This window comes from Pinus tabuliformis, chromosome 3_2 (assembly GCF_031772625.1).
Source record: "Pinus tabuliformis cultivar Carrire ecotype Pingquan chromosome 3_2, CPIR1, whole genome shotgun sequence".
Lineage (NCBI taxonomy): Eukaryota > Viridiplantae > Streptophyta > Pinopsida > Pinales > Pinaceae > Pinus > Pinus tabuliformis.
In genome coordinates, this window is record NC_142302.1 from 376,308,729 (window position 1) to 376,322,898 (window position 14,170).

General features: G+C 39.0%; 1 protein-coding gene across 4 annotated transcripts in view; it reads right to left on the bottom strand.

Moving 5' to 3' along the window:
* Nucleotides 1-14,170, bottom strand: part of LOC149180987 (uncharacterized) — a 335,201-nt gene that overhangs the window by 89,366 nt on the left and 231,665 nt on the right. The window contains exon 8 of one of the 4 annotated variants that reach the window (XR_016256981.1): nt 7,386-7,468. The exons of 1 other annotated variant lie outside the window; for it this stretch is intronic. Coding sequence is in view for 2 of the 3 variants with exons in the window: in XM_089416393.1 (XP_089272519.1) it covers nt 7,281-7,598 (318 nt within the window). In the remaining variant the exon portion in view is untranslated. Of the gene's footprint in view, nt 1-6,951; nt 7,599-14,170 lie in introns of those variants that run through there. 2 more of the 4 variants (XM_089416394.1, XM_089416393.1) reach the window with 2 other exon arrangements.

Genomic DNA, 14,170 nt, shown 5'->3' on the forward strand with positions numbered 1-14,170 from the left:
CTGATGGAACAGGGGACTTCTGGTACTTTCACCGGGAAGGATAGTGAATGGAGCGAGGGGAGCTTCATGTTGGACAAGATTCCCTGGGATCCTGGTATTGAAGGATTCTTTTATATCAGGACAGTGCAGAGGTCAGGCATGATCCAGTGGCACATCTGGGACCCTGGCACATTTTGCAGTGACAGTGGGGAGCAACAATTAGAGAGGATGCTTGCTTAGGCATTGCTTGAGGACAGTTGATTTTGGTGCATTGGAGGAGCTTACCGGATGAGGATGCCACCTAGGAGGGTGAGCACATTTTGGAGCACCCAGCTTTGAGGTTGCTTGAGGGCAAGCAACATTTGGGAGGGGAGGACTATCATGTCCCTTCTCAAACACATTTGTAACAGGGTGTTTCCACACAATTTTGGCTAAGGGAAAGAACCCAGCATTTTCGACTTAGGGACTTAGGAGGAAATTCGACTTAATTTGGTTGCTAGTGGAAGGTGGGGGCCACCCACGTGGGAATTCAAACTAGGCCATTTGAATGGTTTGGAGGGAATTCAAAGTGCTGGATGGAGGGACCCACATGAGGCAAGTAAGGCCCACAAAGATAAAAGGAGGAGAGACCTCTCATTTGGATTCATTCTTACAACTTGCAATCAAAATTACTTGATTGTTCGCTCTGTTCTTTAGCTGAGTCAACCAGCTATTTAGCCACGAATCTCTCAAGCGGGAGATTCAACCTCTACTTCGGGGGACCATCCGTGCCCGCCCTAGAGAGGCAGTTCCATAAGTATTTCAGGAGTTCTGGGAGTGTGTACAACACTACCATTCAGCCACAATAGGGAGTGTGTATTTCTGGTTAGCTGGAAAATACGCAGGGGGAGTTTGGAGCTATTAGTGATCAAGCATTTTCCGGGAGAGTTAGTGGATTGGGATAGCACCAAAGGGTTAGCCTTTCTTGTGAGTTTTGGAGCCAATAGAGCCAGGATCCCAGTCGTTCGATTTACAGTTACCTGTGGCCTATGCAGAGAGGCACCACTAGGCTCACGTGGGAGTTGGAGGAAGGAATTGTAGAGTTGGAGTTGGTCGGGAGATCACTTGGAGGGCCATTTGAGGAGGATTGTTGGAGTTGGGAGAGCAGAGATTGACAGGATCGGTCACAGCAACAGAATTCGGAATTGGAGGGCCAACCTGTGAAAGGTCAATTTTTGAAGGTTGGAACCAAGGGAAACCCTTTCTGATTTTTTCTGGGTTTTGGGCAAGGATCACACTCTTGATTTTATAGAATTTTCTGGGCAGATCTAAGGGGTCAATTAGGGGTCCCAACTCAGCCAACAACGAGAGGAGCTAAGGGGAATTTGGGCCATAATTCTTAGGTCAACATTTGGCCAATTCCTTCGTGTGTTTTTCTGGGTTTAGGCCAAGGAGCAAGGAGCTGAAATCTCATAATTTTCTGAGCATGGGAAGCAGTGATTCCAACCCTTCGAAGTCAGCAAACAAAGCAGTTTTTTGGGGCAGCGCAGTTCAGTTTGGTGCAGCAGTTGTAGCAGCCTTCAGTTCAACATTTTCTCACCTGGGTTTTGTCAAGCTTGTCCATTACGACAAGCCCAGGTGCACCATTCTGATATATATTGTATTTTGCTCGCAAAATTCTAATAATATGGCCCAGCAATTCCTTGTTTGCAACATTTCCATGGGTGTTTAATGTGTGTTTCATTTTTATATTCTGTTGCACAGTTTTATTTGCTTTATATCACTTGTATTCCTACTTAGGAACATTATAGAAAATCCTTTTAACCACTTGGATTGTGTAAAATACACAATTTAAGTTTTCATTGCTAGATTTCATACAAAATTGACCAAAAAGATATACATTAAGAAAGGTCAAAATGTAGAATAATGAAACTGCTTAAAATGTTTTAACGATATGATTTTACGATTTTATTTTTTTCATTTATATAATATATACATAGTTATTCTTATTTAACGATACATATATATAATATATATAACATGTCATTGGAATATTTTATCTATGATTCACATTGAATTTGTTTTATTACTAGTTATATTTTTTAATGTCACATACTAAGTTTAGATTAAAAATCTAAAGAATTACAAATCTTTTTCTTATTAGTTTTATTAGGAAATAATTGAATTTTGTTCCTTTTAATTACTTATTTTCTTCATACATTGAAATATTTTATTATGGTTAACACTAAGATAAAAAAAAATAAAAATAAAAAAAAATAAAAAAAAAAAAAAAATCTTTCATACTCTATGTATATCAATTTGATCTTCAAATAGATTAGTTAGGATGGATATTTAAATGTTAATATTAAAATATTTTCAAAAAGTATAAGAATTATACATCTTGTCCATTCATTTTTGTTTTTTATTATAACCAACAATGTCTTTTGTTTTGTTTTCTTTTTTTTATTTAGAAAATATTTTACCTTTATTTTAAAAGGGACATGTGTCAACTCCACGTTGAGCATAGACAGAATCACACATTGCTTGTTGCAACAACGAACCAAGCAATCACATTGAGAGTGGAGTTATTGATGTTTTATAATACTTTTAATTAAAATTAACCAAAATATGTATATTCATTTATGTTCATATTGTTTTTTTATTTAGAATTATTTTATTTTTATTTTAAAAGGAACATGTATCAACTCCACGTTGAGCATGGACGAAATCACACATCACCCTCATAATGGACTGTAGAATGCGCCTCTCGACGCAACAAACCTCAAACCACTCTCATGGATATCACAACCACATAATAATAGTTGTTAAAAAATTGGGATACATACATCCTAGACACAAGTTAAACTTTGCAAATCTAGTACCCATGTCATCAATTGACACCTATTTTACGACTTGGGAACAAACCACTCTCATGGATATCACAACCAATGTTGCAGTAATAATTATCGGGATATTATCGGCGGGGAAAAAATTGGAAAAAATCTTTAAAATCGGTAAAAATTAGAAGAAAAAAAATTGTAACATACAAAAATATTCATTTTTTTCAATTTTTTTATATCTAAAGCATCTACAACATAAAATAAATACATTGACACATAAATATGATAAAAGAATTAATATATAAGATGTTTAATATCATTTCTAGTGCTACATCAATGATCACACATAACAGTGAATCATGTCCTGAATAGTAAGTCCTGACTCATGACTCCCAACTCAGCCTCAAAATATCAACAAAAAATATAATAATGTATCTCATGAGTCATATCACGAGTCATAATGTCATATACAATGAAATGAACCAAATAACTAAAGTCTAATACTATTGATTTCCTCTGCCTCTCTTGCGAGAAAATGCAATAGCTTTCCTTTTCCCTCTAGATGTAGATGCCGGTGGAGTTGGCAGTGGACTCTGCTGTGCTCTAGAAGCTGAAGAACTAGGAGCTATAGGAGGTAGACCACATCCTCTACTATTGGCAGGGGTAGCCCGGGTAGGTGGTGTCACCTCCTCCTCCTGTTGCTCCGCCTCCTTCTCCTCCTCCTCCTCCTCTCCCTCCACTACCCCCTGCACTAACTAATCATCAGCACACTCCATGAGAGGCCTCTCGGCCTCAACCCTCCATGCAGCAGTGGTGTCAATCCCATCCAATGAGATGACCTCCATATCAGGTGTCCTCTCAAGTTGCTTCACCCACAATCAAAGATTGTAGTAGACGTAGACCATGTCATTAAGTCGTTGGGACTCCAACTTGTACAAAGATCATGAAATAATAATTATAAAAAAAAATATTGTTTAATGAACTCAAAAACTAATTTGGAAATTTGCAATATTTTAAGTGTTAACCTGTTGCGCTTTTTGTTGTGTATTTTTCAAATACACTCCAGTTGCGCTCACATCCTAAGGAGCTACATGTTTGGCTGAGGATTCGAATGGAAAGCTTTTGCAGAAGGGGTACACTGGCACCATACATTCTCCACCACGCATCTACAACAAAATTACAAATAAAATTTTAAATAAACATGAGAAAAAAAATGAAATTTGAAAGTTGAATCAAAGTATGAAGTTATGAACTTGAAGAGACAATGAAATTTGAAACAAACTAAAAAATACCTAGCATTTTAGTCATCCTATCAATCACAGCCAGCGAAATGTGCTACCTGCCATCCTGTATGTCTCAATTTCTTTGGAGATTTTTGTACACTTTGTTGGAGATCGCACCATCCTCTGAACACAGGTTAAAAATCCATCCATGATCTCAGCATCAAATACGAATCCACATGGGTAAGAAAATGCGGGATTCAGGTAGATCCCTGCAGCATGAATGGGACGATGGAGTGTGTTGTTCCATCGTTCATCAATCACTTCCCATAGGAGGAGTTGTCTCTAAAACCCCCCATCTCCCTTATCATCATAGTAAGCCCGAATGGATTCTTTCGCCCTGTCCATGGCCTCATACAAATAGTCCATTGCGGGCTTCTCACCATCAACTAATCGAAGAACCTTTACCAAAGGTTCAGTAATGGTGCACACCTCCTGCACTCCCGCCCAGAAGTCTTCCTAGTATGAAACTAGTCTGCATATGGCCTCTCCCTCTGGTTTGCGGCTCATTGTCAAAGCACGTCCGTCCTCTGAAAGAAACATTCTCTTCACATCCCACATAGAATTCAAGAGGGATTGAAAAGATATGAAATTGGTGGCAAACCGTGTAATGGCAGGGCGCACCAACTCTTTGTTGTTGGTGAATTTTCTCATCAAGCTAAGCATAGATGTATGATTATATATAAATTTTGTAATGCTTTTTGATGACTCAACAATATCTTTGACAAAGGAAATTTTCCCTATGTCCTCCAACATCAAATCAATACAATGTGCAACACAAGGTGTCCAAAATAAAGTAGGATGCCTCTCCATAAGCATCCTGCCAACAGCAACATAATTTGCAGCATTGTCTGTTATGACTTGGACAACATGTTCTGCACCCACCTCCAAAATAAACACATCCAACAAATCACATAAAGTTTTTGCATCTTTGATATGTGCAGATGCATCAACAGATTTCATAAACATAGTCCCCTTGGGACAACTAACCAAGAAGTTTATAAGGGTTCTCCCCTTTTGGTCAGTCCAACCATCTGACATCACAGTGCATCCTGTTTGTGCCCATGATTCCCTAAACTCCTCCAATCTTTTGGTGCAGTCAACCTTTTCATTTTGAAGAATCCGGCCTCTAAAGTCACCATAAGAAGGGATTTTGTACCCTGGGCCAACAGTTGCAATAGCATCAACAGCAGGCTGGAAAAATGGATTATTCCTTACAACGCTGAAAGGAATATCACTCCAAAGGAGAAATTTGGCCAACAACTTGTCAACTTGTTCTTTTTCAGTTTTTTTAAGCATTGAAGTGATAAATGGTTGTGAACCAGGCATGGTTCTAGGAACAAAAAATGATGAGGCAGCTACTAGGTTAGTTGTTGCTAAAGTAGAACTAGTGCCACTTCCTTATTCACCTGAGCCTAACACAGACTTTGTTAGTTGCTTCTTCATTTCTGCTTTGGCCTCTCTATTGTGCTCTAAATTTTCCAATGATCTCATGGCTTTTCGAATGATTTTAGTATTTGTATTTGTGCAAGGCCCTACATCAAATCCAGGGATTTGTGCAAGGTGATACTTCAATCTGTAAACCCCCTTGACATATGCTGCCCACACAACTTGCAAGACAAGTTTATTCTATCAATCCCTCCATCAGGTTCACCAAATTCCCACAAAGGGTCCAATTTTCTTGGCATGTTTGACTTTGAACTTTGAACCTTGAAGTTGAATGGTGATTCGGTGAACCTATGGCAAAATAAGAATTACAAGTTACAAGTTACAAACTTACAATTTACAAAAACTAAAAAAAAATTACATACATGAGTAACATAACAAAACACATGGAATTTTTGACAATTTAAGAAATTTTAACAAACAAAATGAAAAATCAAATGACAAAAACCCCATCAAGATTCAAATCAATTCAAAAATATTTGATAACCCATTGAATTCTTTTGATAAACAATGGGTTATCCAGATTCCAAACCCAACCAAAAATATAAAAAAAAAAAAAAAAACAAAACAAAACAAAGTTACAAAACACAAAATTTTGGTGCCCATACTAGTTTGATGGAGAAAATTCGTCTCCTCCTTAGCTCTCACTCTGTTTTTCTCCTCCAATCAGCGGATTCAGCTCCCAAACGACCAAGAGGTCACTCCAAAACCCCGTCGCTGCCGGCGTGCCGCTGTCTGTGCAAATGAATTTCAAAAAATCATGATTTTTGTTTTATAAACGTGCTGTTGTAATGGCCCACGATTTTTTGCTATGGAATCGCGATTTTTCCAAAAAAATCACCGAAAAAAAAGGTTGTATTTATCAGGCGATATTACCATTGGATTTAAAAAACCTTGATTTTACAATAAAAGCGCGATTTTATCGCGAGTACTGCAACACTGATCACAACCACATAATAATAGTTGTTAAAAAATTAAGATATATACATCCTAGACACAAGTTAAACTTTGCAAATCTAGTACCCATGTCATCAATTAACACCTATTGTACGACTTGGGAACCTTCTTAGTTGATGTACAAGGCTCATAGCACAAGCCCTTAACAAATTATTATGAGCACTTGGATCAATTAAGTTAAGATTCCACATCCTTGTAAGATATTGGAAACACCCCAAATTAGGTTGCACTATATAATATAGATTATAATACTCAATGAACTATTGATTCGAGCACTTAGATCAATAAAGTTAAGATTCCTCATCCTTTTAAGAGATTCGAAATGCCCCAAATTAGGTTGTACTATAATATAGATTATAATACTCAATGAACTACCTCAACTGGTTAGTCGTAAATAAAGCTTTGCATTGACACCTTACAAAGACCCTTTCATAGATCAACATTCCTAAACTCATGACTAGTTGCTATGATTAAGCTACCAAACAAGGAGTTATACTACTACAATGTCAACTACAATAAAGATTCTTTATCCGTGGCCCCTCTCTCATTGTGCCAAGAAAGATCACGATACAAAGGAATAGTTAATTAAACAAGCATTTCGGATATCCCTTTGTGGTCTAGCCTGTATATGAACATTCTTAAAATGTATTTATCTAAAAACAAGACCTCCACATTTCAACTCCATCTATAGTCTCTACTAAGTTTTGGCATGAGGCCTTTCCTAAGTCATGTTACAGGCCAACAACCAGTTTTAATAATTGGGCTCCTTCCTCCACCCCAACTCTAGACCAACAAATTATCATACCAATTTTATACTTTTGAAGTAAGAGAATGTGTGTTTGTGTGTGCATTCATGGATGTGTTTGAATGAGAAAGAGAACAAAAGAGAGGGAGAGAGAGAGACCTTGGCCATGTTTCTATAAGAAACTTCTGTAACTCCGGCAACATGAGGTGTTATCAAGACTTTCGGATGTTGTATAATAGGATCTGCAGGATCAAATGGTTCGAACCAAGCAACATCAGTACCCAAGCCTCCCAAGTAACCACATTCAAGAGAAGCTTTGACTGCTTCGTAATCCAAGAGACCTCCTCGACCAACATTGATAAGGAATGCACCCTTTCAAGATAAACAAAATCCACAAGTAAATATAAATCTCAAAACATCTCTTTAAACAACCATAACAACCAATGTTTATTGCAAGGACAAATCACGAATCAGAAAAATAATTCTGAAATTAAAGAGGATATCATGCAATTGCTCTTACTGTAATTTCTTCCCTTTTTACTTCAATAACAAGGAATATCGAAAAAATCTTGTCAAACACTGAATAAAATATGTTCAAATTTATCTAGTTACTTTCTTTTCACTTCAATAACAGGGAAGAGCAAAGGGAATTATGTCAACACTGAATGATGCTCTAGGAACTGAAAACATGTTGAAATTTATCACAAAAAAAAATTAAGACCTCTGAAAGTGGGAAGGAAAACAGCTAAAAATAAAGAACTGTCCCAAACAATATTTTATTTCTGTATGATTGTGGTTACTGGTAAGCTTGTTAAGAAGCACTCATAATACGTCTTGGTTGTTCATGATGGAATGGAGAGTGGGGAGTGTGATGGGAACTCACAGTTGATGGGAAGAATCAATGTGTGACAACACTGACAAGTAATAATGGTGGTGAGTGGGAGATAATAGTATCAAGTGTTGACCTAACCCCTTCATTCATTTCCATATGCCATGACAGAATCTCCTCAAGCATTTGATCAAACACTTGCATTTTCAGATGAGGAGACAAAATCATGATTTGCCTTCGAATCTTGTCCCATTTACAGGATATTTCCTTTGTATAACTCATAGATACCGACAGTTGAATCTCGATACTAATAGTGTGAGTATGTGTATTGTAAGCTTGTAATACAAAATACGTATATAAAGACTATTAATGATGGCTACGGTGATTGTATAAAGATTCTGAATGTTGAGTTATTGTGATATGATGATTGTGTGAATGATAATGATATATATGATGACTGCATAAATGACAGGTATGTAAATGTCAACTGGGTAAATAATATGTATATGCTGATGCGATCAATCATCAAAGATAATTATGTATATGGTAACTGTGTAGAATGACATGTATGTGGTCACTCCATAAATGACAACCATGGATATGACTACTGTAAATGTGAAGGATGTGCATGATGACTGTGTTAATGGTGACAGATTGGGAGAGATAGCTGTGCACAATGTAATTATACGATTGCTGATTCTGAATAGTAACGATTAGTAGCCCAATGTCCCTCTTCAACATCTCCATGGTAGCTCAACTTGGTACTGTTACCACAAAATCTAGCAGGTCCAGAAGGGGAGAAAACGTACAAGACAACTACTAGACTAAGTGACAACAATGGGACAATGGCCCACTATCACCACAGCCAAGGTCCCCTGCTCTTTATGGACTTTCACCGATGGGAGGAGTCCCAGTATGATTGTGATCACCTATAATAGATATTCTAGGTTTGAAGGTTCAAGGTGATGGAGCTAGAGCTCATTCGAAGAGAGGCTCAATAAAGGTACAAGGCTTCAAAGAAGTAAACCGCTCTCTAAGAAAAACCCTAGAAAAGAAGGTACAAGACCCGGGGTTTTGAGGTTTCTCGATGGTAATAGGTATTCACAAGTTCAAGGCTCATTTACCCACCACTAGTGGGTGGTCCTTATACGAGAAATTTAGATGTTACCCACCACCAGTGAGTGACCCCTGTAGGAGAAATTTTCTCCTAGAGATGTCTTTAGTCGGCAACTAGTAGCCCCTTGCAGCCACCAAATAGCTCGACGTGCCACCATTCGCCGCCACCTGAGCCAACCATTGTGTGCCCTTGCCCATCTGTTATGATCGTATGTTTGAAGATGGGCCTTCCAACCCTGAAGGTATAACTTTTCATTATGAAATTGGGTGTTTATGCTTGCTTTCCTTGGGCACATTTGAACATGGATTAATGGAGGGATTCGATGGAAAAAATGGGCTTGGACTGTTCTCTTGTTCCCTTTTCCGAACCTAGGGGTTAATTTCGTATCCTAGTCCTGTGGGATCTCCTTTATTCACTGCTAGCTTTAAGAATTGCACTACATGGAAAACCCTAATTCAGGTTGTGTGGTCTTGCTTCTCGACACCATATATCTCACTCCCCTTTGCTCATTATAACCCCTTTTCACGCTTTGCCCATCCAGGTCCACATTTGTCCATTGGGTCCACAAGGTGTTAACCTCCCCCACACCTTGTCCACTTTGAGTTAGGCCTAAGACGATGCCTCGAAGGTTGATGCAGCGAAAAAGAAAGTTAAAAGCATAATTTGGCCACTTACAACAGGAAATGTACCACAAAATGCAAAAGATAACTACGACAAAAATTTAGTGTGTGGGCAAAAGCCAACCATGAGCTCTACCCCTATCATTATGGCCATCACCCTGGTTGTGAAAGCCCCTATGAGTACCCCCTGCATCATTAAGGAACACATGATTGTCCCAACCCTTGGTGAGCGATGAACTGCCCTACCTTGAGGGGGTAATCACTGCTTCATCATGCACATCATGCTCTCATCCCCTACAACCCTGAGTAGTAAAAGAAAGAAAAATCAATAAAAGGCAAAAGGCATATGAAGAAGGGTGGAAAAACAAAAGTCAGGGTAACTCATGTACCACGATTGTTCCCTCCTACATTCATATACCCACGGTTTGGGCTTCCCTCATTCTAGCTTCCCTTGTACCATGGCATGTGGCTCGGAGCCTTCCCTATTACCCCACTCCGTTCCATCATCACATCACATGACACCTATCATTTGGTGGATGTACCTGTTACCACACAATCTAGCAGGTGCCCTAAGAGGGTTCTAGAGGGACTACTACTAGACCAAGTGACAACAATGGGACAAGGATCCACTATCACCTCAGTCAATGTCCCCTGCCCTTTACAGACTTCCACTGATGTGATGAGTCACGGTATTAAGGAAATCACTAGAATGACAGCATCAATAACAATGTGCAATGTGATTTCCAAGCCCATTCATACGAGAGGCTCAAATCATGGCTTGCTTATTTTAAAAGCAAGAGAAGGGTTTTCCAAGAAAGGCTAATTAATAGGAGGCCTAGACCAAGGTTAAAGGGTATTCAACGCAAGGAATGTACCTAGATCAAGGATTCCTAGAAAAGTCGTAGGACCTCTCTTAAGGTTTGTGAGATAATAGGCATGCAAAGGTTTGGGACCACAAGAGAAACCTAGGGGATCCAAGCAAGGCCTAGGTTTCAAGATGATCATCAACAATATAACCTGGTCAAGCAAGGATGAGGATAAGGGTCAATGAAAGAGGAACCTCCTTTGAGTTTTAAGCAATGTTCCACCAAGGTTCCGGGACGAGGGGGCGAGGGAGCGAGGGGGCACGGGAGCGGCCTATGCAAAAGATCCCTACCATTTTTTAGGAAACGTGGGGGAGCGTCAGGGTCTTAAAAATTTATAAATATAAAATATAATTTATTAATTGAGTCCACTATGACAATTTGGGTTGAATTGAAAAGCTGCAAAGCATGATCATTGATATGAATTCTTGGAGCAAGAAAGCAATGAATTTGAAAATTTACACAATCCTTCTTAGAAGAAAACTTAAACAAAGAGAGAACTGTCCTTCTTAGAAGAAAACTTAAACATAGAGAGAACTGAGAACTATAGTGGATTATGTATAATGATTTTGAGAAACTGGACTTCTAAGTTCTTGACATATTAGTTAGGCAGGTCGTAGATTTTCAACTGATAATATTAATATATGAATAGCCTATTTGGCAATGCTTCCATAGGACTAGCCCATAGGTCTGATATACCTTCACAATTCTGTTTTAGATACTGCAAACCTAGAGAAAAAGTCTAAAAGAAATCATTTTTGGAACTTGGACTAAACGGAACTTGGATGCTTTTTCCACAGGTAAAGACCATAGGCCTAATATAGTAATAGGCTATCTGTCTATTGTTTATTCAGTTCCCAGGTAACCATTGCGACAGTCGTAACCTTGTGCCATAGATTTTTCCATCGGCAATCTCATGCAAAAAATGATAGACACGTAAGTGGAAGTTACTTTCTTCTTTTCATGTTGTTAGACTGCTTAGTTAGTTTCCATTTTACAGATCCTACTGGTTTCTTTCTTTGAGCGAATGTTTATTTTGAACCCTTTAAGTTCTCATGGGATCAAAATTAGATGTCAAGGCAGAATTTTGAGAAATCATATAGGAAAGTAGTTGGGTGGCTGGTGGAATATTAACATTCTGTATTTTAATCAGGTCTTATTATATCAACAATATTATATTTCAGTCAGGTCTCATCAACACAACGCATGGTAGTCAAGGAGGCAGTCTTTTAAGTTTTTACAAGTCGGATTTTTCACCCATACTTGTGGTTAATTGGTTCCTGGAAACAAAATAGTCAGATCCACTTTTCAGAACATGTGACAATAGGCTCTTTTCCTAAACCTACTATCACCATGAACGGGGAGAGCCCATATTGAACCGATTCAAGGTCTTGGTTTTCCTAGCTTGCACTTTCAACAAATTGTATTAATTCACTGACTTTTTTTAGGTAATTTACCTTTTGTATACAATTCCTAATACAATCAATAATGATACAGGCACTGTTTATTAAAATCCGAACAGTGAAATCCAACGCTGTGAGTGGAGCGCTCAGCGAACTTGCAAAGGCTGTGAGTGTGTTGTTCTTGGTTCAAGGTGTTGGTTTTATAACATGAAACAATGATTTTCCAAAACCCTAAACGTTAATTAACTCTTAATTAAAGATTAAGTTCAACATTTAGTTAATTAAAATGGTTTTTAATGCATTAAAGGTGTGCCACGTCCCCCCTCGTCCCCCCACGTCCCCTCTCGTCCCCCCATGCCCCCCCACGTCCCCCCACGCCCCCTCACGTCCCCCCACGTCCCCCTTTTTGGAAACGCCTCCTCAGGGAAGGGAAACGTTTCCTTGGCACGTCCCCCCGAGTTTCCTCCATTTTGGGAGCGTGGGGAAACGTCCCCTACTCGTCCCCAAGTCCCCGGAGCGCGGGGGTGCGAGGAAACTAGACCCCTAGGGGGGGAGGCGAGTCCCCGTGGAACACTGGTTTTAAGTGTAAATGACCCCTTGAGAGCCACTAACCAAAGCAACCTAGGAGCATAAATGATGTTGGAGCTAGGGCTTAGGTTTTCTCCAAATTTAACCATGGAAAATGCCTCAAACTTTGTGGACATTAGGAGGGCACCCCAGTGCAGCTATAGACCAACTCGCGCTTGATTTAGGCCAGCCCAATGCATTTCACACTAGGCCCTAGAAGGCTATTTGGGTTAGGGCACAAAAATAGGAAAAGTTGAAAGAAAAGTGATTTAGGGAGGTCACCAAGGATCGAGACCAGTGCCTAGTCCTTTTGGGAGAACTGGAGTCAAAGGAACCCTGTTTTTCAAACTTCGCTATCTTAGGGAGGCCTATTGCAACTTCGCAAACCTTAACAAGAGAGGCTAACGACTACCCTAGACTTTTATACTTGTTGACAATGTTATTATTCCAGATCTTTTAACTTCAAGGATCCATACGGAATTGCATATAAAAGAGCATGTAATCAAGTAACTTAAACACATGAAAAGAAGTGGAAATCATAAAGCAACGATGAGATCAAAGGCACACAAACGATTTGATTACGAAATTTACCCAATCTGGGTTACGTCTCCAGGCCCTGCTCAAAGTGGGGAGGCATCTTTCATTAAATGGCAGCAAAAATGAATTACAATCAACTTTACATAAATGACCCTTATACATCCATATTCTAGCATGGACGAACAATGCAAAGCTCAAATGCAGAAACAAACATCAACATTGGGTTTGTGGTGAAAAATCGTGTCAAACGACTATAAACTTGACCACTTTCTGACACTGGCACTTCTAGACCCCAAAGGAATCTTCTCAGCATAAAAAAATATACCCCTCTCAGGGTTTTGCTGCATGGACCTCCACTCCGCTCTTCGCCCGTCGAATAAGCAATTGTTTAAGGTTTAAGTAATGAAGGTGTCGCGAAGTTTACAACGGACAGGCTGTTGGCCCGTTGGTTGGCGGTACTATGTTAATGCGCGCAAGTCGTGGGAGGTTCCTATTGAAAAGTGTAAGTAGGTTTGGTCTTCATAATGACATGTAATTATGACTCTTATAAATGATCTAATAAAGAAAAATAAAATTATTATTGTAAGCCTTGCTTCATGGGTTTCATGAGCAAGTGATTTTATTTTAAATGGCTCCCATTGAGAGCCTTAGAATTTATCATTAAGGTCAAAGAATTAATGTCATGTATGAAAAGCTCTTCTTGACCATGTGTAAAATGTATATGAGTCAATTAAGTGTCTAGAAAGCCCTCCAAAGACAAGCACAATCCTCTTCTCTTGATGTCGGCCTGCAAAATGAAGTAATAACTCATGTTTGCTCATGCAAAGTGACACACCTATTCAGCTACTAGAGTCGGCTCATTATATGGACGAATGACTATATATAAAAGGCTAGAGTCATCGCAGAGAACACAGTTCAGATTTTCGCATCTCCCTTTGGATGGGTATTACAGAGATCAGTTCGAATCTCTAGAACAGAGATGAACTCAAATGGAAGGAGCAGCAAGTT